The sequence below is a fragment of the Excalfactoria chinensis genome, chromosome 19 (genome assembly GCF_039878825.1).
Source record: "Excalfactoria chinensis isolate bCotChi1 chromosome 19, bCotChi1.hap2, whole genome shotgun sequence".
NCBI lineage: Eukaryota > Metazoa > Chordata > Aves > Galliformes > Phasianidae > Excalfactoria > Excalfactoria chinensis.
Genome location: NC_092843.1, coordinates 5,168,231 through 5,192,541, shown reverse-complemented (window position 1 = coordinate 5,192,541; position 24,311 = coordinate 5,168,231). Strand labels below are relative to the sequence as shown.

The 24,311-nt window shown below is 45.5% G+C and overlaps 1 protein-coding gene across 2 annotated transcripts; it reads right to left on the bottom strand.

Annotated features, from left to right (window-relative positions):
- Positions 1-1,001: 1,001 nt before the first annotated feature.
- GOSR1 (golgi SNAP receptor complex member 1) lies at positions 1,002-24,271 on the bottom strand. Of its 2 annotated transcripts, none has more exons than XM_072353756.1 (9): positions 24,187-24,271; positions 23,737-23,842; positions 22,850-22,937; positions 22,509-22,616; positions 22,013-22,104; positions 21,572-21,646; positions 10,737-10,766; positions 4,979-5,061; positions 1,002-4,028 (listed from the first exon to the last, which is right to left on the bottom strand). In XM_072353756.1, exons 1-9 carry the CDS (start codon positions 24,215-24,217, stop codon positions 3,904-3,906), a joined length of 738 nt encoding a protein of 245 aa, XP_072209857.1. In that variant the 5' UTR covers positions 24,218-24,271; the 3' UTR covers positions 1,002-3,903. The 2 variants fall into 2 exon arrangements, with proteins under 2 accessions (XP_072209857.1, XP_072209858.1); XM_072353757.1 differs by having other exon boundaries at positions 23,743-23,842.
- Between the last annotated feature and the right edge of the window lie 40 nt (positions 24,272-24,311).

Here is a 24,311-nt window from a genome sequence, read left to right as displayed (position 1 = left end):
TCACGGGGTGAGGATTCAAACAGACCTCAGTGGCAGTTCTGAAGAAGAAAACAGAGTGAGAGGACCACAAACGCTGCTTCAAATGGTGGAGGGAATCCGAATGCAGCCAGACCTCTCCTCCTTTACGAGCAGTGCTTCCAAAAGTGGGTTAGCAAAGCCTCAGGGTCCCATTAGGAGCAAGGAACGGTGACAGGAAATGGAGGAGCTGAGCACACGCACAAGCAGTGCGCTGGGAGGTGCATGGTTAAAAATGTATCTCTGATGCTTGTGCCACTATAAATTATTGAATGTACAGGGAGCTGGAAAAAAGGATTCAACCCCATTAATAATTTACTTCCTAATCCAAACAAAGATGGAATTTTATGCACCACTTATTACCAGTGCAGCAACTGGGAAAAGGAACGGCGCTTCCCGTCTGCAGGCAGAGCAGCCTCTGAGCATCCAGGGCAATCCCAGAGTCGGCTCTCCAGGCAGGAAGACTCAAAGCTGCCCTGAAGGAAGAACTGCTCACCCCCATCAGACTGCAGGCACACGAGGGATGCAGGGATTCATCACTACCGCATGGCCTCCTCAGGATGCAGCTCACGCAGGGGCAGCTCCCAGCCAACCGTGGGTGCTGTTGTGAGATGCCGTGGTTCGCTGCTCTGGACTTCCACACTGCTTGTGCTGAGCTTCAAGTGCAGGTTCACACCTGGTGTTGTGCTGCGAAGAGGAAGCAGAGGAACCAAACCATGGAGAAATGGATTAAAAAGGGGGAAGAGCAACACCTCCTATAGTCCGTCAGCTCCACATTGGCCCCAGTTTGGGTGCGCATTTGGGACCCCATGCTTTAAATTATGGATGTATCAAAACCTTCGTAGAGCTCACCTTGAGAGAAACACATTGTGGCACAGAAGCAGCAAACAAACCCATGTGTACAGCCAGGATGAGCTCTGCAATGCCTGCTTCTTCACTGGAGCCGGGGAGGGAGAAATTGCCCCGGGAGAAGAACCAAGCACCCTGCTTAGAGTTCTCATTTATTATTAAATTACATATCAAAGCTTCGTAATTACATCCAGAGAATGCACAATAGGTGAGAAGTAATTACAGATACAGTAAGCTTCAAGCAGCTCCGTGAAAAGCAAAAACTGAATCAGAAAGTGCCATCAGAAACTACAATCAGAAATGAACTTACACAGCTCCGGGCTGGGATGTTTTGTCAGGAAGGTTTTGTTGGTTGATGGCTTTTTTTTTTGGTGACAGTGGTTTCATTTCGAGGGAGCGTTGATTGAAACCACTTCTCCTCACTCTGCAGCACACAGAGAACAAGCACTGCTGTGTTCAGAGCTGGGTTGGTGCATCCAGCCCACAGATCCCAGCAGGATTTCTGGTGTCACCCAGTAAGGAGTTCAGTTCTGTCCCATTGCGCTCCTTGGCTGTGTGTTGTCAAACAGGAGCCCCATTCTGAGGGCTGCCGTAATCCAGCACTCTAAGAAGGAGTTTCAGAGTTCTTTCTTCCCGTCACCCCTCCTTGTCTGCTTTGTTTTGGCAAACAAAAATACGTAAGAAGTTGTTATGTATGGGGTGATGTTGGCAAACAAGCTGCTGACTTTGGGGAGGCCCAACGAACCCAACCAAATGGGAGCCACCCCAGCTGGGAATGGGGGCTGCTGGAGGACGAGGGGTCAGCACAGAGCTGGAACTTTTACATCACCTACAAACACGTTCTTCTGCTCTTTCATTTTCAGCATCATCCAGTCAGGAACTGGTTCTTCTCACAGCAACCTTAAGACCTTGGATAGAGAGGACTGTCACCACAGCAGGACCTGGTTGAGTTACAACAGTGCTGGGAATCCCAGAAATGAAATCTGTTTAACACCACGTTTTCCTAAAGGAGAACCGCATGGAAGGAGCACAGCCAGCACTTCCAGTCAAGCTTTATCAGAGATAATTCAGCATATTTATCTTGTGCCAAAATAAATCAGTTCCTCCAAAACATCTTCGTAACATGAAAGAAAAAAAATCGATCCCGTTTACATATAATTACATACTTTCCATAGCAGCTTTCTCACACAATAAGATTAAATATATGCACCAAATCATCAATTAAATCCAGTAAAAAGACGGGTTACCAGATTAAGGAAATGAGTTTATTTATGACAGTGCAGATCTCAGATTGCCCTCCTCAGAGCAGCCAAATCCTACAGGTCCTAAAGCAGATGCACAACTGCCAGCTGGGGTCCTGCATGGGACGGGATGGGGGAGATAAGGGCCGATCTCCCAACACACAGCTTCATTAATGGACTCCCTTTATCCATCGTGGTTTTTCCTAAAGCCCTTTAATAAACATTTGATATCAAACCAGGAATATTCCCAGATCAACCAAATAATCACCCTTTATTTACATGTATTAATTCCAAATGCTTTCTAATCCCGTTGACGACCAATCGGAAGCCTTTGTAGACCTTTTAGCATGAAGTCCTTATTTGCAGAGTAAGCCTTCCAACCCATACAAACATTGCAGGGGCAGCAGTGTGGGCTGCACACCACACAGGCACAAAACCCACCTTCCCCCCCCTAGACCCAAGGAAAGCGGCACAACGCTGCAACCGTCCCATTAGATGCTGTTCAGGAAGATAACCTGGAGGGTACCTGAAATCCGTGGCAATGGCATACATGGAATCCCTTAGGAGCACTGCAAAAGAGCTGATTAAGCCCTTGGGACATTCCAGTGCTTCAATGGGATTCATTGGGTTATCATACGACAGGTGGAGAAAAAGAGCAGAAAGAAAAATCCATCGTTTGAGGTTCTGTAATATCAAAGCCCTTCCTGCCATCAGTTATCAACGCAAACACACCAGGGTTTGTGTGCCTGGACAAGACCAACTTCCCCAGATAACAGTAACTAAAACTTGGTTTGCTATTTCACATTCAACTCTTCACTACGAGGAGGTGCGTCCAAAAACCTTTGCACTCAGATGCATTCGCCTCAGGTAGAACCATCATCGTTTTCACTTCCAACTGACAGTGTAGATTAGATCTTACTTACAGTGTAAAAAATATTAATGCTATTAGAAGAACTTTATGTAAATTACAATATAGACTTCTCAGCCCGTTGTCTTTATAAAGACCTCTATGATGTCAGCCAAAATCCTGACAGCCAAAGACTGCTCTTAGGTGAACTCACGTTTGGTCACTTTTCAGATGACTGAACACTATGGATGGTAAGCAGCTGCTGAGGGCACTGTGCTCCCTTGTTGACAGAAGGGGACCGGTTTAGTCCATTTAAAGCCACAAGAAACCTTATCACTGCTCCTAGAGGGAGGTTAATTCAGATTCTGTGCAAAAAGAGAACGGAGCAATCCTTATCTTTGAGGAATTTGTGTGAAGCACAGTTTTCACAGCACAAACAATGTAGAAATAACTATTACCTCAACCATGAGATAAAAAGAATTACAGAACACGTATCTAGTAGTAAAGCAACCTGATGGCTTAAAGCTGCAATATTCTTCTCATAGGACAACAGTGCCCAGAAGTGCCTGCAGGCAAAGCAGCGTTCCTGCTGTTCCCACCTGTTGGCCAGCAATGCACCTCCCCAGCATCACTGAGCACAGGAGCTGTTCTACTGGTGTTGTTAGTGGCCGTATTTACTTACCTTGCAGTAAGAAAGGGACTAAAGGAGGAAAACAATTAAAAAACCCACCCAATTTAACCAAAGGAAGATGTATGGCAGGGAAGGAGAAACACTGCAGCTTCAACCCCAAACCAGTGTTGCAGTCTGTCATCAACTCTAGACATCATGCTGACAGCCCCAGCCAGGGGGAGCGGGCTGCTGGAAGTCCATCTCTTCCCCCACTCACTTTCCCTTGGCTGGGGGGAGGGATGGTGGTGATGAGTTTAGCAGAGTCCACGGGGGAACATCCATCAATGGAAGGCAAAGAGCAGCAGTAGGATGGTACAGATGCCAATGATGCTGCCCAAGATGAATGAATCCCGTCGTTTCCGGAGGTTGATCCTCTGAATCAGGCTGTTCACTGCTGGGAACCGATCTTTAAGCAGGGTGAGTCAAGGTCACACCAACAAAACAGCGTCTTATTTAACCAGCCCCAAATTCTCTATGTGCAAGTCAGCAATGCCACGAAGTACAGAACAAATCCCGAGTTGGAGAAAGATGCAATCAGAAAACTAACGAGGTAAGCAGGACTACAACTGTGCTTTGCTAACGAGACAGAGACATTATAATCTAATAATCAGAGGAAAGCCAGAGATAATGGAACAGCTTAGAGTCCACATTTACATAGAACTCGGTATTTGATACCTAAATTACCAGTGCTTGGTGCCATCTCCAATGTGAGACTTTGTTACTCTTAATAATTATATTAAATGAAAAAAAAAAGGGGGGGGGGATAACTATATAAAATTTTGGTGATATTTAATGGAATAGTTATTGTTGGTTAAGGGAACAAGCAAAGGCAGCTTGACTGAGAGAAGCATGCAGAGTGCATGTATCTGCATTACTCCCTGCACAGCACATGAAGAACTCCTCCTGCCATCAAATCATGCTAATGTAAATCTATCCTAAGCTAAGAAACCAATATTTAACATCTGCAAGACTGTGACAGAAGGAGAATCCACAGGTGATCAAAACTGAGCTGCAAATAACACCAAACAGCAGCAGTCACTCTGGCCTTGAAAGCCAACACCAAGATGTGGAGTTGGAAAGGCACTAAATGCTGTTACAGATCTCCACGTGAAAAATATAGATGTGGGTCTATAGGCAGGATTCAAAGTTGAATAAAACCAATTTGTTCATCGCATTTGTCATTAAGATACTTCAGTTAGATTAAAAAATCCCACCCAGAACCCGACAAGCCCACTGCAGGTTATACAGCTGCTGGCATCCCAAAGCATTTTGATCCCTGAATCAGTGACCTACTGAAGAAATGTTACTGTACCTCTTTCTTAAGCACTGGCAGCAGTTTTTTTAGAGGAAGGATACTAGCCAAGGTATTCATCTTGCTCTGTATCGACTTCAACATCCCTCTCTGCGAAGTCATATTTTCTTTCGTTGCCATGGCAATGCTGGAAGAAGAAAAGAGTGGATCAAGTTGCTGGCGCTAAGAATAATCTACAGCTAAAACAACAGGAAAGCGAGCAGGCAACACCTCTCTGCAGAACAATGAATGAGGCGCAGCGATATGAATGAAACAACATTTGTTTCCATTAATCCCTCACGTGATTTCTCTTTTCATACTGATCATTACCAACTGAAGACAACGACTCCTTGAACAAGGCTTAGGTGCACCTCCACCCCCAGTAAGAAATAAGTGTTCCATTACCAGCAAGCCTAAAGGTGCCCTGCCAGCCTACACCATAAACTGGACATGTTGAATCAAGCAGATCCCAATTCCATCTGAGCACACAAACCTTGGCTTCTTCTGCCTCATGTCCCACAAAATCCATCTTTGCTGTTTCCTGGAAGCTGCTGTATCATTAAATTGTATCAAACGATGCTTCCATCAGAGCACTAAAAAGTCACGTTTTTGACCCTCAGTTCTAATTAAGAATGTCACGCAGGGAAATACAGCTTTTCATACTCTGCTTCTTCAGGAAGACTTGGTGAACCCAAATGTACCCAGTTCGAATATCAGAACACAATACAAGTGAATATAAAATAGAATTTCCCATTTCAAGTGTAAAACGCCCTGCAAGTTGGAGGAAATCAACCGTTCCCCTTCAGTAATAAAACACGTCAGAGAAGATTTAAGAGAAATACTCAGCTGACAATTGGTGTTTTTGAACCTGAAGCATCTCCTCAGCCCATAAAACCAAGAGTTCTGCCATTGAAAATGAAAGGGCAGGCTACTGCTCGTAGCCCCAGGTGATATTCCATGTAGCTACACTGAATGCAAGAGTCCTGTCTTGACAAGCATGCTCATTTCCACATAGAGAAACAACACATGGAAGTTTAGGCTCAGGAGCTGCAGTGATTAAGAAGGAAGAGTTTGAGGAATGCTGCTCCCTTTGGCTGGTGTGGATTGCAAACAGAAAAAGCAGAACGTCCCTGCAGGGCTGTGGGACAACAACTCAGAAGATGACACTTGTTACTGACCAAACCTGCATGAATAACGAGGATTAAAAGAAGTTCCTGGAGAGGTTCCTAAGGGAAACCTCTGGGAGAATGAAGTACATACAGGCATCCCAACAACAGGCATCCAACAGGAGCATTTTCTGCTTGCTCACACTCAGAGCCTGCATGCAGCGCTGAAATCATCTCCTGTACCGCTGCCTTCCCCACCATGACACTGCAACCAACCACATCTGGCAAAACCCAGCAGATCTAAGCCTAACAGCAGCCCTTTCAGACCTACAGCACAAGGTCACTGTCACAGCTCACAGTCATCACAGCCTGGATCAATGAGCCCTAAGTATGCTTGGAGCACTAAGTTCATTCAAGCTCCCTTCCACGCTGTATCTGTCTGCTCCACCTGGAGGAGACCTTCATGCAGTATCTCTTCCCACTGAATGCCAGTCAGAATTGGGAAAAAACAAAGACACAGACAAACAAACCAAAAACATAACAGAAAGAAAGAGGAAAAAAATCTGCATCCCTCTCCTCAGGTGCAGGATGCATTTTCCAACCCCCTTTCTGCAGTTTGAAATGCATTTCAAAACGAAACAGAACAGAACCCTGACACAACGGGTGCTTCTGGGCAACTAAGATCAACCTTCATGCATTTTATGGCTTGGAGTTTTTTGTTTTATAAGGTGTCAAATCAGCACAAGGTGAAAGCGGAGCCGTGTGGAAGCAGCAGGGCTTGCTGGGGCCTCCATGGTGTTCATGAAGTGCCCCCATCCATTAACCCGTGCTGCTCCTCTGTGTAAGAACAACTGACCAAAGCTGCTCCTCTCGGTCTGTATAGGAACTGGCATTAAGCAAGGTGTGTGTGTTTGTTGCTGTGGATCCACCAATTCACCTGCTCCATTGACCCAACTGATGTGTTTGATCACCTGGAAGAGCCATTTTAGGACTACAATCAAATCTCAGACAGAGAGCACTGTTCTTTGTGCACCCACTACCTGAAATACTGCCTGGTTTACCTGAGCCTTTGTACCTGTGAACCTGAGACCACTGCATTTAAGCACCACCACAATGGAAACGTGCAGCCCCTGAAACTGGTCCCTGACTGCTGCAGCCTCAAGCATTGAGGCTTCCTCACATTCTTCATTAAACAGCTCTGCTTCCATTCCCACCCCCAGCATATGCTCATTAACTCACTGTTATTGTTTGTTTACTGACAAAATGTCTTTTTTTTTTTTAATTAAAAAAAATTAATCTTCTCCCCGTTCACAGCACTGCTCCCATTGAGTCACTGGGCACAGCAATCTTCCCAGATGAAGAATTACTTTTTCTTACATTTTGAAACTACTACTTGATGTTTATGACAGCAGATTCAATCCTTCCTCCAGGACTCGACCTGCTCCCCACGGCACACCCAGTTCTCTAACTCACTCGGCAGAACGACACACAGAATTGAGGTTTCAGTTTCACTTCTTCCAACAAAACGATGACCATTTCTCAAGGCTCTCATGGAGATGATGAGCGCTGATCCTCCAGCTTTCTCAAGCTCTCCAGTCCACAGGAGTGGTTTGGTTCCTCATTTCTTCCTCCCTGCTAAGTCCACGTTACGAGAGTGCTGGCATTAATGAAAACTGATAATTCTTATCAGGACTGAGTGACTTAAAACATATCCCTGTGCCACAGTGCTCATCACTACAGCACAAACTCCTCTCAGTGCTGCATGGGATTGAAGCAGTAGAGATGGGTTGGGTACCTTTACCCCACGTAGCAGCCATTCAGATGCAGTATATCAGCCAACCAAAGTCAGCTCCTTGCTTCACTTATTCAGGCAGCTCAGTCCCATCTGTATCAGCACAGAACTAAAACAAAGCTCTAAAGGAAGAAGAGACGCTTATAAAAATAAAGTAACTCATGTGTTACGGGAAGTTCTGCTTCACTTTGTGCTTCGTGAATCATACTTGCTTATTTAAATGCATGACAACATCTGTGACTGAGGGAATGGACTCTGACTATGCATAGAAATGCAAGCTCTGCTTCTAAACTGCTAACAGTTATGACTACATTGCTTGTCCTTTGTGCATGCATGCAGACACACACACACCTATGTAGGCATATCCATACACACGTATGTAACCTTCCCAATTCCATTCCAGATTATCATGTCTTTTGATGAAGGCTCAGATGGAAACCAAAGAAATGCTCCCCCAGAACTGAGTGTGATTTCACCCAGATTCTGCAGGCTGTCCTGAGCAGAGCTAGGACTCAAAACCCAGCTCACACCCCCCCCCCCATTCTGCAAAGATAACATTGAACACTAGTGAATTTTTCCCTTATATTAAACCCTAATTATCACCCAAAGGAACACCCCCCTGTATACGCACAGATATCATTTATTTATTAATAGATGGGTTTGGTCAAAGCAAAAATGCTCTGAGTCCATCCTGCTAATAGACAAAGACTGACAAGTGAGCCTAAATCAGGCATCAGAAGGAACATGACAATGAATTCCTAGGAGCTGGTCACACCGTGCATGCCAAACTGTAACCAATTGTCAAAGTGAACCAACCTAAAAATATAAGCTGTTGGAAAACAAGAAATAAATCATTTGCTATTCTGAGAAAGTGATAATGTTTGAAAATGAAAACCTGAGAACACCAAACATATTAAGCAGAATCTATGCTTATATTTAAATATATCCAAGACGAGTGAACACAGTTCCAAAAGAACTACAGTACAAACTATCACTTCCCACTCCTTTCTGGACAGAAATATGCTGCAGTTAGCAGCCATGTCACATAATTTGTTTAAAAATCTCATTAAAAGGTTCATGCTTAACACAACATCTGGAACGACAGCTTCAGCACCTATACATCCTCCTGCAAGTCTGCTCGCTCCATGGGAGAACCCCATGCAGGACAAGTCAGGCCCTGCATTTCTTCAGTGCACTGCAAGACAGAGCAGGAGAACCACACCTGGGCACCTCCAACTGCTGGGGGAGACAAAAAAATCAGCCTGGCTTCACCAGACACAGAACTGAATTAAGAGGATCTAAATTGAATGGCGTGTCCTGTGTGATGTGTGCAGTTCCCCAACTCTTTTTCTACACAAAGGAATGTAGAACATTTTTGGCAATGGCTACAGGAAGTTTGTGTCTTATAGGTAATAAACGGTGCAACAAGGAGAGCTGAGATCCAGCCTCCTAAAATCACAGCTCACCTGCTGAAAGAAGGAAAGCTTTCTGCACCCAGCAGCAAGGAGCGCTGAGCTGAGCTGGGCAGTTGGGTCTATTGCAGGAGAAGCCACCCATGGTTGATCCACGGTCAGCCACAGGTCTGCAGCTCACCCAAAAGGGACTCAAAGCTGTTTTTATGGCAGGCAGGTCACCTCCTGATGACACAGTGGCTGGGACACCATGGGGCTGGCTCACAGCTCATCAAATAACCCAGGCAACACACAGGTAGGTGCCCTGCTTGAGTCCCAGCTTGCAAGCCAATCCACTCAGGACTTCACTTATCTCATACTCCCAGTGACACATAATCAAGAGGCCAGGCAAAGAGCTCAAATAACACAGGCCATTTTGCAGAATATCAAGCTTAATAAGTCATCACAGGCTTTATAATGCTCGAGTTATGAGAGTGTTTGAGCAAGGAGAGCAAGGAAGAGATTCAACAAGCATTGAGTGTTTTTATGAGTTGGAAAAGTAGGGCTGCAGTTATGGCAATAAAGGAGAGGATGTTTAATCAGGAGAAGATGAGAACCAAAGTGAAGTGAAGACTCGCAATATCCGTGCTAAGACTGGCAAATATTTTTATGAGCCTGAGGAGAGACTGCATCCACGTTTTCAGACATTATGGCAGTGACCACTTCTGGTTTGTCACAGCACATTAACGTGGTGGTTTAACACATTCTTCCACCATGTTAATTATACTGAGCCCACTGAATGTACTTAAGCTAGCCAGCCCTTAATGGACACAGAGCCTCTAATTACTCCTCTTCATCACTTATGCCAGTACATGCATTATCTGAAACCGTATCGTGCTTGCTTTCTTCCTTTTTTATTTTTTTTAAAGCAATAATCTAAGACTTAAAACCATTAAGCCAGGCACTCTGAATTATTGGTTTTCAAAATCTCAGAGTTCAATGAAAGATTGGGAAGGGCACCCAAAAGTAATTTCTGATGCTATGATTCTAACATTTCCAGATCAGTTAGAGAAGGCAGCTCTTAAATATTCAAACCACATGAAAACCAAGGGATAAGTAACTATGCAGCAGCAACAGTCACTCAAGCCCATAAGGTCCAAGTCCGTACCAATATCAGCTGCATGATGCTGAACACATCAAAGGACTACAGAAAATCATCTACTGTTGGAATGGCCCACAACAGCTCAACCTGAGATTCCCTTTGCTCAGCCATCCCCATTGCTGTCATATAAGGGTATTCATCTTTGAATGGGAACCTAATTTTTTTCCAAATTAGGCTGAAAAAAAATCTTTCAGTAACACCATTCTGTCAATGTTGAATAGTAAAAATAAAACCCCACTTCCCTGTAATGCCATGTACAAGTTGTGAACAATACAGTTATTGTACAAAGAAAGTGACTGAGACTTTTGGACACAGTTCAGTGCAAATACTGATTGTACAGAAAATAATGAGAATTAGTAAATTCGTTCCTACCTTATTGTTTCTTCTATCAGTCGATCTGAGCTGAAAGCCAAGAAGAAAAAAAAATTGAAGTTAAAAAAAGGAACAAGCACTCAGTACTTCTGATCATTACATCAGTGATTTCCATGACATAACCCTCCACAAATTTACCCTTGCTAAGTCTTGTTTCAGGACGCAGTTTCTGTTCACTACAGCACAGACCTGGCACACATAGAATGAGAGCTCTGGAGAAGAAGAGGCACTCAGCATCCCCTAGAGCAGCAATTGCTCCCAATTGTAAGCAAGGCAAGACCTCTCAGAGCCCCAGGTCCGACCCAAACCCTCCCCACCATGCCCACTGCCATCATCCCAGCACCACGTCTCCATGGCTGCTGAACACCTCCAGGGATGTGGACTCCACCATAGCTGCTACCTCAGGCAAGTCCACAGCTTGATATGTGGAGGCAGCACACAGAGCACTACAGATATTTTATCCAAGCTGGAGTTGAGAGGAACCCAACTAGGGTCAAACACTGAGAACACTGGAACTGGAGCACTTCATTCTGCTCCCAAAACGAAGCCACGCTCCAAAGAACCACATCAGCTGTGAGTTGATTGGTTTAATGAAGTAAAGCTGCTTTCACCCACTGTAGGGTATTTAATACACAAGCAGAATGACTACCCAAAGCATTTAACTGGTACTGGAAGTCACAAGATTTATGGTTCTCAATGTATAAGGCAGTCATCCTGACTAGTGAAAAGGCCTGAGCAAGGAAGGGTGAGTGGAGGGGATGTTTGCAGATGTCTGACTATTAATACTCTTTCACACCGATCCCACAATTATAAGGTCAATTTCTGGCAGAATCAAAAGGCAAAACACTGAAAAAGGCAATCTTGTGTATCTTACACATCCAAAACATTATGGAGTTCCTTGGAAAATCTCCACTTTATGGAAGCAATTCCAGTGGACATTGCCTTACGAGCATCCAAGCAAACAAGAGATCGCTCTGGGCAATATGAATCCGACTTGCCATATGTTTCAGTAAGCTGGGCACTTTCACCTGTCGAGACAGATGGCACTTTGACCAAGTCATTTAAAAACACTATGTGAAAGGAATGCTAAAAGATGCTGAGGTCATCACCTGCCGCAATAAGCGGCACCAATCCAGCAGCAGCAGTCATGCACATGAAATAATCAGAGCTCTGTGCAACTGTTACCTTCAGAAAAGATTGGGCATGCAGTTCATCATTTAAATACATGGGCAGGTAATCTTTCCTCTGAGTTAACTTCAGTAAAACAGGCTTCTAGGATAGAAAAGCTGCGTGCCCATTATATCTAGCTTTTAAAGTTAATTTTTCTTTTCTTTCTTACTTTCCTCGCAGCAGCACTCGTTTCACTTTGCTCTGACTGCAAGACTTATTGCTAGCCTTCGCTCTCCCAAGCTGCTCACACCAAACCTTTTCTATTTTCACAGTCCTGAATCACCAGGCAACGTGGAGCTTTAAGGAATGCAAATGCTGCAGAGCCTTGATACTCTAATACAATTGTGCCCATTATGATGAAGCAAATCATTCTTACACAGTTATTCCCATCATAGCCATTCCTATCTCACAAGCGGAACACCGTGAGCACCCAAAAGGCCAGCAATGCTTCAGTGCCATCGAGATTCCAGAGCATCAAAAATATTCTAAATATCATTAAGCTCTGCAAGAACTTAACTAGAAAAAACATGAAGTGGAATTTAGTCTTCCCTGTGATAATAAATCAGATATTCCAGATTTTATCAGACTTGTATCAAGCTTGATTCATTTTAACATCAAAGAAAGGAAGAATTCTGCTGGAGGTGCATAGCTAGTACAGATACAGCTGCTAATGAAGACAAAAACGGTTGCAGAAGCCTCACTGACTGGGGCCAACACAAAAGCAGGAGTCAAATGCATTGAGGGGATATGAGACCCAAAGAGAGAAAAAGAGAAGCATTCAAGGTCAGGCTGGATGGGGCTGTGAGCAGCCTGGGCTAGAGAGAGGTATCCCTGCCTGTAGCAAGGGGGGTGGAACAAGGTGCTTTAAAGGTCCCTTCCAACCCAAACTATTCTATGTAAGTGTATAGCAGAAGACTGTGCTACAACAAAACCGACTCCTGTGCTGTTAGTGAAGAGCAGAAATAGCACCCGCTATGAATACACAGCAGAGAGGAAAAACAGTCCATTTGCCTACTAATGCACATCTTAAATTCCCAGTGTGAGAAGAGCAGGTTGGCCAAAAACAAAGACTTGAGGTGAATGGGCATTGCTAGGGATGAACATTCGGAAAGCAGAGAGAGAAAGGTTCCAACACCCACACAACCAGTGGGTTCTATGGTTTGTTAATAGCAGCACCACGCCGGGCGCTAAGGAGATGCAAGGCTTTCACACTTTCAGTTGCAGTAGCCAAAATGAAATAACAGCCTACAACAACACAACAAAAACCAGCACAAGTACGAGAACTGTTAACAGTGTAAATGTCACCAGGCTTTCAAACTCGACGGGTATAAGCCATCTTATTTCTGTGGACCACTGTGCTGGGGAGCGTGACAATCAGCAATCACGTTCAAGAAGGATGAGGAAGAGCTGCAACATTGGAAAAGGGAAGAAAAATCATGATAGCACATCACCGTGTTGCTGTCAAGCCAATGCAAGCAATTTGTTAGCCTACAATAAACAGAAACCTTTGCTCTAGGCAGGATGTACCAACTTAACGGTGTTAGATTTCCCTCCAGATGCTTCACATCTGCCTTGTACACATGCTAGCAGCATGTAAGAGGTTAGAGACAAGAAGACAACCACCACTCTGCAGTCCTGTGATAAACAACTCAATAAAATCAGACTCCTAATGAGACATCATTAAGTAAAAATCTCAACAGCGCATTGGTTACAGCAAGAAGAGCCTTCTGGATCTGAACTAAAGGTAAGCTAACGCAGCTCTGCAGCCACCTAACAGCTGTAATTCTGCCTACATAAGGACTGCACATAATAGCAAGATTTTCTCTAAGGCTGTTCAGAGAACGATGCAAGGGATGCCATCGCTTTGGGGTGGAGCTCCATTCAGAGGCCGCAGGACAGCAGCACGTTGTTTGTCTGGGATCTCCAAAGGGCACAGCCCACACCTCCACTGCACTCCATGCTTTGGTCTGGGAACTCTCAGCAGAGCAAAATGAACGTTTCTGCAAAAAGAGGAGTTAGCCAAGAAAGCTCTTTGGCACACAGAAAGACTCCAGTGAGTGCCTGATGTCTGAGCGTCCCAGGAGGGTGAGTAACAGCAATACTTCTTCCTTTAAAGCAGATCTATAAGGAAATGAGAGGCTTCTCAATAATCTGCACTATCCAGTTTACCCAAAGAATGCAGTGAAAAACTTCAAATGAAAACAGCTCCTATCATCTAAATGAAGTGCAGCAGCTGGTTGCCTATTAGTAAGCATAAAACCAAAGCCAGGATGGCACCAAGAGCCACATAACGAAGTTTCTAGAGGCTCTCTGTCCATGGTTGGGAAAGTTCCTGGATAGATTGACCCTCCCATGTAATTGCTCCCTATTACCCATAGGAACAAAGTTAAATGAACGGAGAGGGCAGGCCTTACTGTAAGTCATTATCAGTAACCACAGCTGTCAGAACAATTCCAGTAACTTACTAATGGGCTCTATCGGCATCTCCTTGGATTTTATGTACTCAATGCAGAACCAGCATTCAGTAGTAGCGTTGTTGTCACTATCTCCTCTGGTTTAAAAGATATAATTTAAATTATAGCTTTAACTAAGGGGGAAAAAAACCACCTCAAAACCAAGCAATGCCTGTAAGGGCACACAGCCTTCAGTGTCCAACACCAATGCGACAGAAGAGAGCACACCAAAGACAGCAACGAGACTGATGCACCACTTCCATGAAACACAAGCTTCTTACAACCAGTGCTATAACAAAAAAAGATTGTGCCTCTTCTCTACCTCAACCTTTTTCTCCTAAGGCTGGAAAAACCGTTCTACTACTCACGCACCCAGAAGTAATGGCAAAAAGGGAATGCCAAGAACACCTTCCTGAAGGCCACGCAAACAACTTGGTATTTAATACCTCAAGTGTCTTCTTAATTTCCAGTGAAGCTAGCACAGAAACAAAGTGAGAGTTATCCCTGAGATGACAACCCAGTTTTATTTCGGTACAAAGCCTGAAATACACATTGGGTTTCTGCCTCTCAACTCTGCTGTGGTTTTGAAGGTTTTTTTTTTGGTAGGTGTAGGAAGCGACACAGCCTTCACCCTAGGACCTGGCCTGAGCACCTAAAGTTAGAACTACTTACCTGCTTGCTATGCTTCAGGAAAGGATTCTTGCAATGGTACAGTGAGCTAAAAAAACGCATTTTAAACCTCAGAAAGTGGGAGGCGATGCTTTATGTCAGACCATGAGTAACCCAGGGTAACAGGACATCTATAGTGCCTTCCATGTAGCAGCTGAGGATGATGAGCATCTCATCCTGAGGCAGTGGTACAGAGGTTCAAATAATAAACTCAACAACGACACTGTACAATCATATCATTTTTCCAAGAGATATAACATAGATTCCTGACAAATAGAAATAATCACTGCTTAATGTATCCATACACACACATATATCCAAACCAACATATCTTCTGGTAATCGTAACAGCAGGAGGGGTCCATTTCTCCTGAAGATGTTTGCTTCATAAAACATTTCTATAGGGAATATCTGCATCAGAATGCTTTCTATAGTGCTGTAAGCACCAGGAGTAAACTTGTCTTCATTTTAAAACCATTTCCTTCACACAGATGGGGATATTAACATGTTCTGTAGCTGTAAAATTACACTTCATGCATCACTGTTGTGAATCTATGTGAACAAACATAGAGTGTTCACTGCGGATAAACAGAACTCTGCAATCACCAGTGGCAGCCCCTCTGAAATAAGGGCTAATTTGCTCATGGCAAATAAGCCACACAAAAGAAACCCTACCAAACTCCACAACTGTCGGAGCTGTTTGAACACCACACCTACGTTTCAGAACCCACCCATGGAAGATGTGTTTTGGTACCTGTCAAAGTCCCAACTTCAATACAGCCCTTGTGGAAGGAAAGCTGCCCTAGTTAAGAAACGGTGTTTGAAGGAAAATGAAAAGCAAATCAGCACATGTGGCTGACTTGTTTATTTCTGAAATGAGCAACTCGCTCCAGAAGGGCACACGGAGCTGTGAAGCCTAAAGGGTGGCTTTATGTCCTCACCTCCCCACATCAATGGCAGCCATTGCCATTAAGGTAAAGCCCAGAACCACAAACTAGAGCAGAGCTCCAATCTTCAGTTTCCTTTGTTCGGGATGTACTCAGGTAATCTTTCCCAACTGCGTAGTGAGGGTTTGCCCTCGAGTTTCTGCAGATGTCTGTATAGACCTGGGATGGATTTCATGGGCTTTTCCAAGGGGGCACATGGCAATCACTGCAGAACCTTCCACACTTTGTACCAACCATGAGTTCTGGGGGTCTCAATGCTGCCGCCTGGTTGTGTCCTTTGTCACCTGCACAACTTGGTGTAGCTCTGCGCTGGAATCTCCAAAGGAAGCCCCCAGAGTGTGCAGGTACCTCCCCTCCTTGCTGGAACAGACACTGAGGTGTGACCATCTCACCACAGCCACAGGCAACAGGGAATTTATCCCCACAGCCTTTTAAATGAAACCTAACTGTAAGGAGAGCTTGCAAATGAACCTGGTGAGGCTAACACAACCTTTAGTGGTTGTTCTGTTCGTTTTCAGCCTTAAATATAGCACAGGAAGATGAAAAGCACCACTTGATTTTACTCTAACGAAGCTCAAACTATTTTTAAAGGGAAAACCTCTTTCAAACCCTGAAACGCTAAAGGCTGATTTTCATATTCTTTTAGAAAATTATTTATAAATAGTAACAACACCCAGGAGAGCATCTTCCTTCACTGCCTGCAGCCTTTGAACCACCCCAAACTCTCATTAAACTACTTCAATAACTCGCTCATGCAGTCATATCACACTCCTAATAAGCGGTGAAATGCCTTTTTTCCACTCTTTCCCTTCCCCCACCCCCCAGTTTTTTTCCAGAACTGCCTCCCCTTACTGAGAAACATTTATCATTACGATATGAAACCAGATGTGCTGTGCTCAGTGCAGCTTTGTGGATAAGGATGACGATGGATGCATGAATCCTGCACTCAGACCAGGAATGCTACAGAGGAAGGCGATGCAGCTGCTGTCACACAGCCTTGTGTCATTCTGCAACGAGGTTCTGCCAGCAGGCTCACAAATAAGGCCCAGTCAGCCCCAAGAAGGGACCAGGCTGAAGGAAGTCACTGATGTGCAACTGCCATTGAGAAAAGTGCTGCAACAGGAGACAGAGCAGAATGAGAACACACGAGTTGGGTTTGGAAACAGGAGTAGAAGCTGTCGTGACACTCTGGGATAGCAAAAAGCTCCTGTTCAGAGCTCCTCCTTAAAAACCATTTTGTGTTGCCCCTAGGATGGCACGTACAGCCCTACCCAAAAACTCAGCGTTAGGGAGGTTCAAAGCTGCACCAGACAAGTCAGTCTGCAGGCTAATTACAGTGAGCATCCCAATTGGCTTGCACTAGCACTTCTAATGCAATTACTGCCCAACTTTCACTGTTCCAGAAACAAAGAGCCAATGATATTTAACCGCATTTGGGAAACTGGTGACACAATGCTGCTCGAGCTCTTTCAGTTAATCACAGCATGGAAACGTTTTAACCTAGATTCCTCGCTCCTGCCTTGCATTATATCTTCCAGTTCAATAGACAAAGCACCACAGCCTTCTATAACTATTGCACAGCAAGCATGCAGCCAAATTGCACCTTTTTCAGTGCTTCTTGCCAAACCGTCCAAACCAAGCTGATGGTTAGCACGGATTTGCCTTTCACAGCAGATCTATTCGGCTTTTTCCAGAACTGCTACAAAGCAAAGAAAGTTATTCATTACCAAGCTCTGCTTCAGCTAAAATCTGTATTAAAATTAAGAAAACAAAGCAACAAGAACAGCGCATTCTGCTTTGACATGAAGACAAAATAAGCTCAATTTAGAGGCGAGCGGAGCAATTAAGAAAGCCCTTACTGGGCCCAACTACAGCGGAGCTCAGCAGTTCTGAGGCACCAGGCATGGAGGCTGAGCACGGCTCCCTCCTGCTGCGCCCAACCACCCTGGGAAGGAGGAAGGAATTGGTGAATTAGCCATTTCTCTTATGGTCTCTCTCTCTCTGCACTGTGTGATGGAGATGCAGGGGAGAAGAACTGGAGCAGCTGCTCCCAGGTGTCTGTGCATCCCCTGCAATGGGAGGTGAGGATGGGGTGGAAGGGGTGGCCATGGCAGCACTCTGGGTCTGAGCCAGCACTGGAGGTGCACTGAAACCCTCAGTGACACAACAACACAACACAGAGAGTGCAGATGACCCGCAGGGCAGAGCAGGGGGTAACAAAGAAAGGGAAATTACAGCCAGGTAGAATGCTGGGAGCTCCTCCCACAATGCTCTTTAAGGAAGATCCCTGTAACTGCCTCAGCATCTCATTAAGCTGAGTTCTCTGTGCACGGCAATGCTGAGCATTTGTGAACAGTCAGTAGGAAGAGGGAAAAATGGTGAAGAAGTCACTCCCTCTGTTAAGAGCTCAGCTGTGTTACCAACAAAGTTTGAAGGTGGTTTCCTGGTGATTATTCTCTACAGAATGCGGCCATTTCTGCCCTAAAAAAACACAGGAAATTTGATATAGTTCTGTAGGAAAATGAAAGGCAATAGTAGCAATAGAGACATTCAATACCTCAGAGTGCTTCACGTGGATGAAGTCCCACACGAACACTGATTTATCCCGAACATCTCCATGAGCCAGGTATGCATTATTTATAGCACAATTACGCAACTGCTGCACATTCCCGTATTCCTACAGCTCGCTTCTCCCGCTCCTCTTTTGCATGCAGAATGCAAACACCCTCCTGTGATTTGCTCACTCTCCTCCCACTGTGCCACCCACCCACCTGGGCTCCCCCCCACCTGCTGTGTTCACACAGCACTGCTCTGTGCCCATGGTGCAGCCCCTCGCTTCACCCCGTACCCCAGGAAGCTGCACACCTCCTTCCTGGCTGGGCTGAGGGCCTGCAGGGCTGCACTCACCACAAACAGAGCCAGCTTGGTGATTAAATCAGCCCATGCCATCTGCACCAGCACAGCCACCAGCAGCGCTCCTCTTGGAAATGGGCAAACGTCTGATTTCGGAGCTAAGCAGCAAGGCAGTAATCACACAGCAATCCAACAACGGCAGGACGAAGCTCCAGCAAGAGCTGATGAGCACAATTTCATTCCCTGCTCCCCAACAGCTCAGTGCTACCACGGGCAGACATTCTCACTTGCATGCAGACAGCACTGCAAATTTAATCTAACGCATTACTCCCTTCTTTGCTGACTTTGGGCACAGCTCATCAATAACTGCACAACTTCTCAGGGCACACATCGAGCCCACAGGACTCCATCCACTGAGGCAGCACTTTTCCGAGCAGTTTCTGAACGGCTCAGCTACATCTATTCATCAAAATTCTTGTTTCCTTTAGATGGAAAACATTACAAGAAAAAGAATGACTTGTTTACTTCCTTGCCAAAAGCACACAGACACATTTACTGCACTGCACAGTCCCAAGGAAACAAATCAAGGCAAATCAACCAGAGATGCTGCTATGGGAGATCTGATGTTTCTTTAAGCAGCCGCCTTGCCAAAAGACCTGAGGTATGTACACAACAAGAACTGCCTTCCTGCCTCTTTTTAATTAACAGGTGTTAAAGTCATTATTACTATTGTTATTAAAGTTTTCAGCGCTGTTGGTTCTCTGGTAGTAAAAGCAACCCCCAAACCATTGGTGCAGAAATAAAAGTGCAAAGCGAAACACTCTCGATGCCTTTCACCCCCAGGAAGTAATGCTGAGACAAACCCACCTCCCTGCTAACCCCATGGAAGGAACCAGCAGCACACTGTGCCAGCAGCACTGACACAGCAGCAGCACCAGCCCAGGGAAGGGAATCCAAATGGACGCCCGACGCCCACAGCTTAATGGAGAGCAGCGTGTGTGTGCTGCACCGAGGGCTCACAGAGCGCTTCTGCTGCACTCATCCCCTTGCTGCTTAATGTACGTTGGATCCTTTTACTCATCAAACTTTTGTACTCACAGATTATTATTATTTTTTTATTTCCCCTCTCATTATCTATGTGTGGGGAAGGCAGACTTCTCCTTCGTTCTCAGTCTTTCCAGAAAGGATGATGTCAAAAGGCAGATTTAAGCACAAAGCAGAAATCCAACATCTGTCCCAAGGCTCACCCAAAGAGCTTTCTAGCACTTCTCCTTACCCCCATAGTACTTAAGATCATACATTAAGCAGGGTCACAACCAAGTGTGTACTCCACTACTCAGCAGGAATGCATCACTGCTGTGGCACCATCACCACTCTGCAGCTCACAATAGTCCCTTGCACAGTCTGTGTTCCCATCTCCATTTTCAAGCTCTTCTCACACGCTGCACAACATCACTAAAAACACACCTGAACTCTCCCTGTTGCCCCTTCACGACAATCTACACGCAGTGCCTGTTTCTATCAATTAGCCATCATTCACTGCACTGCAAACACCTCCAAACACACACAGCCTTCAGCCCTTTCCTCTGCCAGTATATCTAAGCTTACAGAGCCTCAATTCAGGAGTTCTGTGCATCTCACAGCCTTTGATTTCTTGCCAAAACTGCCTTCTCCTTCTACTCCAGACTTCCTCACCTTCAAGTTATCTCTGCTGCGCAGTACTGCTCCACGATTAGTTTTAGTTCTGTTTCCTAAACATCCCCAACTCATATTAAATTGTTTCAGTTTTTCTTTAGCCTTGATGGATATCGTCAAATTATCGCCTAGAAGAGAGTTCAACTGTTTCTGAAATTGCTCATTTTTCACCTATTTTCTGTCCTTGAAGCACACAGAGAGCTCAGTATGTTTGAAGCGATCAAAGCAATGGATGCCTCACAGCTCTGGTTTCAGTGTCTGAAAACATCTCTCAGGTAACGTTTGCAGAGCTTCAAGCTTTCCCCTTTTCAAAGCAGCACTCAGAGGATCCTCAGCTTTTCTGAAGCATATTTTAAAACTCCAGAAATATTTCACATGGAGCTTTACCTAAAATACTTCATAACGTATTCACCACCCCTACAGAAAAATAACTCACAATAGGAATCCCAACATCTGCCAGGAACCCAGTTTACTTTGAGGAATCAGTGTCAGTTAATTCAAGCCCAACGTTTCAGGTGACGTTCACCTCCAAAATATTAAGCCTCCTTCACATATGGAAGCCTTACATCCCCTGATCATTCATGTCTAGCAACAAATTCAACCTAAAGAAAGACTGAGGTTGCTCCTTCTTTGAAATGAAAGCCCGCCCTCTGGTGTGAGTCTGCAGCTTAGCATGACTGCAGCCAAGAACAGGCATGAAGATGGGTGCTGCTTCTTGACCATGCATCCCAGTGGTCTACAGAAGCTCTATAGTGCTCTGCTTCTGCTGCACGGGGAATGCACAAATAAAACCTCTTCTAACCTCACATCCTCAGCAGCAAGAATAAAAAGCCAGCACCTTTGTTTTCCTTGACTAATAGGGATGGTTGATGAGTATTTTGGAGCCAGGTTCTTCCGTTGCCTTCTGTACACATTTGTTAGAGGTAGGGAAAAATCACAAAGTTCTCATCCATACCTGGAATTTGGAATGTTTTACCCCCCCAGAAAAATCTGCAATCTCCACCATAAGGAAACGTGCAAGTTACCCAGCAATAACAAGTAACACCTACTTCCGAAGGTGCTCGTGTTCCTTCAGGAATAGTTCTGTTCTTCTGTTATTCACACCAGACCCACTTTTATATGACCTAAATGCAAAAAGTAAACATTGAACAAAGTTTTCTCCAGAGGCTTCTCAATAGACATCACTGACGCACATAACATCATGCTGTGTTGCTCTGAAATGACCATCCAGAAAAGCTTCAGGCACGCTCACTTTATAAGTGATTTGTGCTTAACAATGTTACTTTCACAAACATTTTCATGGTTAAAATTAACAAACAAAACCAGCAAATACTTCAATCAGAAGCTCAGTAAGAGCTGTGAACTCGAACAACTGCTCTCACTTTGCTCAGAGCACAGAGGATCAACCCGAGCCAAGCACTCTCCTACAGGAGGCGCTGCCTTCTCCCTCCTGGCACAGCCCCACACCGCTGCTGCAGTACACAACTTACTCAATATCTTTTCGTACTGATCCCAGCAGATTCTCCCTTTCTCTTATTGCCAAGAAGTTCGCTTTGGTTTTGTGGAATTCGTGAGTATAATCCTGTAATAAAACAATCGCTCCAAAGTTAAGAGTCCCGAGATCGAGTTACCAAAGCAAGACACTCAAATCCTGCCATTTCTGTCTAATGTTCAAAGCTCTTTAGCCAAAAGCCCAAGACCAACTCATTACATTAACATCACATCCAAAGTATGCGTGAAGCTATTGAAACCCCGACCTCATTTGGAGAAGTTTGTTTGTCGGGATGTTTTCAGACCGTGTGCTTGCATTACATGTGAGGAAAGGGTTTTATTTCCAGTAAATCACATTTGTTGTTTCTTTCATATCGGACACTCACAGAACCTCCTCCCAGCCAACAGACATCTGGAGTGTGTCTGAGCAAGCTGCTAATAACACTAATCATTACCCCAAAGTAATAAAACACAAGAGGATCATGTGCTTGTTACCTGCAAGATGTCTCTATGACGCTGTAACGTGTGCATCAGCGCAGCATTCAGGGATGGAACTCCTGCACTATTTGTATATTCTGCCATTTTGTCATTTATTCCAGTAAGCTGCAAGAGGAGAAAAAACCGACACGAAAATAAAACTAACCTGAAGTGGTTTATTCTTGTTGGAAATGTACAAATGCATAAGGTGAAGGAGTTTCCCATTATATCAGACACACACATTCAGCAAGCAACACTTCTCTACCACCCAAGCTATGACTTTCTAAACACTCATCACACAAACCTGTGCTGTAATACTTCAAAATGCTGATGTAAAAATACAGTGATTTGAGCATTACCTTTCCTAGAAGCTGCTCAATCTCCACAGCCATTGTCTCAAACATTCTGTCCTGGCTTGATCCATTTAAGAGAGGAGTGGTGTCAGAGCTATGGAAAAAGAAGGCAAGTTACTAAAACATACAACTTGTTGGTAAGTTTTATCATATTAATCCTCTGGTCAAATACAAATCTGCCTAAAGAAGCAGTATCTTCAAACAAATTCTGTTATGTATATGTACAAACGTGTACATACAGCTCTCCTTATTATGACTTACCTTAAAGGAAATAACAGCCAACCCTTGGGAAGGAACTGCTACAGACTGACTGCTTCACTTCCCCACTTCGTTGGTGTCCTCCTTGGGCTGCTCACCACAGCCCAGTGCCACAGTTCCCTCATTCCTACACGGGACCACCAGCACCACAGCCACCCACTGGAGAAGAGTGATGCTGAGCTGCCCGAGTACAAAGCATTTACTGAAGTCTCTGAGAACCACAATGCAGGAGAACTGGGAAATGATGCAGGCAGCTGTACTGTGCACTAATGAAGCAGTATCCTTCTCTCACGCACCTTCCTCACAATTCAGTGAGGATCTTGTTCACATGAGGGCTGGAACTTCACAGACCCTTCCGACCCAAGCTGTGCTGATCCCATGAAGTACAAACTGAAGTTTAAACACAACTTCCCCCAGCACCACCAGCACCCTACGTGCTCTCACAGGTGGGGCACACACCTGCCCGCTGATGCTGGCACCTGATTGAGAGAGGTTTCCCCAGCCCAACACCAGCAGCACAAAATAAGCTTCCTAAGCAACATTAACGCCACAGGTGGCAGTGGGAACCAGCATTAAGCAAACCACAGAAACGAAGCAAACGCTGCAAAGAGCAAATAAAAGAAACGGCTTAGTACCTATACCTGTCGCGCCGCCCGTCCCGGCTGCTGGTGCAGAGCTTGCTGAAGGAGACCAGCTTCAGGTCCAGCTCGTTCTCCAGCTGCCTCGCCTGCTTCCTGAGATCTGCACGGAACGGGGTGCGGGGGGAGTCACTGTCACAGGTTAACCATGCAAAACCATGACAGTCACACACGGCCCCACGCCGCCCGGGGAGCCCCGCAGGGCCCTCACAGAGAGGCGGCCCTCCCGACGAGGAGAACGGGGGCTGAGGGCCCACAGGCCGCGCCCCACACGGCCCGGGGCCTCCCCGCCGCGGGGCTCAGCCGGGCACCGGCGCCTCACGGCTGAGCGGCCGACGAGAAGGCCGCACCGTCCGGCCGTGTGCGGGCAGAGGGGACCCGGCCGAGGCCTCGCCCTGCCCCGTCTCGTGCCCCGGGAGCGCCCCGCTCCGCCCCGGCCCCACTCGCCTTCCCAGTAGTTGCTGCTCCCCGCCGCCATCTTTGTTGTCCAACGTCAGCCGCCGCCTGCCGAGAACTCCTGCCTAGAGCGTCTCCTTACGGGCGCGGTGTCCGACGGGACGGGCGGACCTCCC

Excerpts from the sequence above, each read along its gene's own strand:
- GOSR1 (XM_072353756.1), bottom strand. The coding sequence starts at position 24,217 with ATGGCGGCGGGGAGCAGCAACTACTGGGAAG. Across the intron at positions 22,105-22,508 it reads GTCATAGAGACATCTTGCAG|GATTATACTCACGAATTCCA; the intron begins GTAACAAGCACA and ends GTTTTATTACAG. Across the intron at positions 4,029-4,978 it reads CAAGATGAATACCTTGGCTA|ATCGGTTCCCAGCAGTGAAC; the intron begins GTATCCTTCCTC and ends CCCTGCTTAAAG.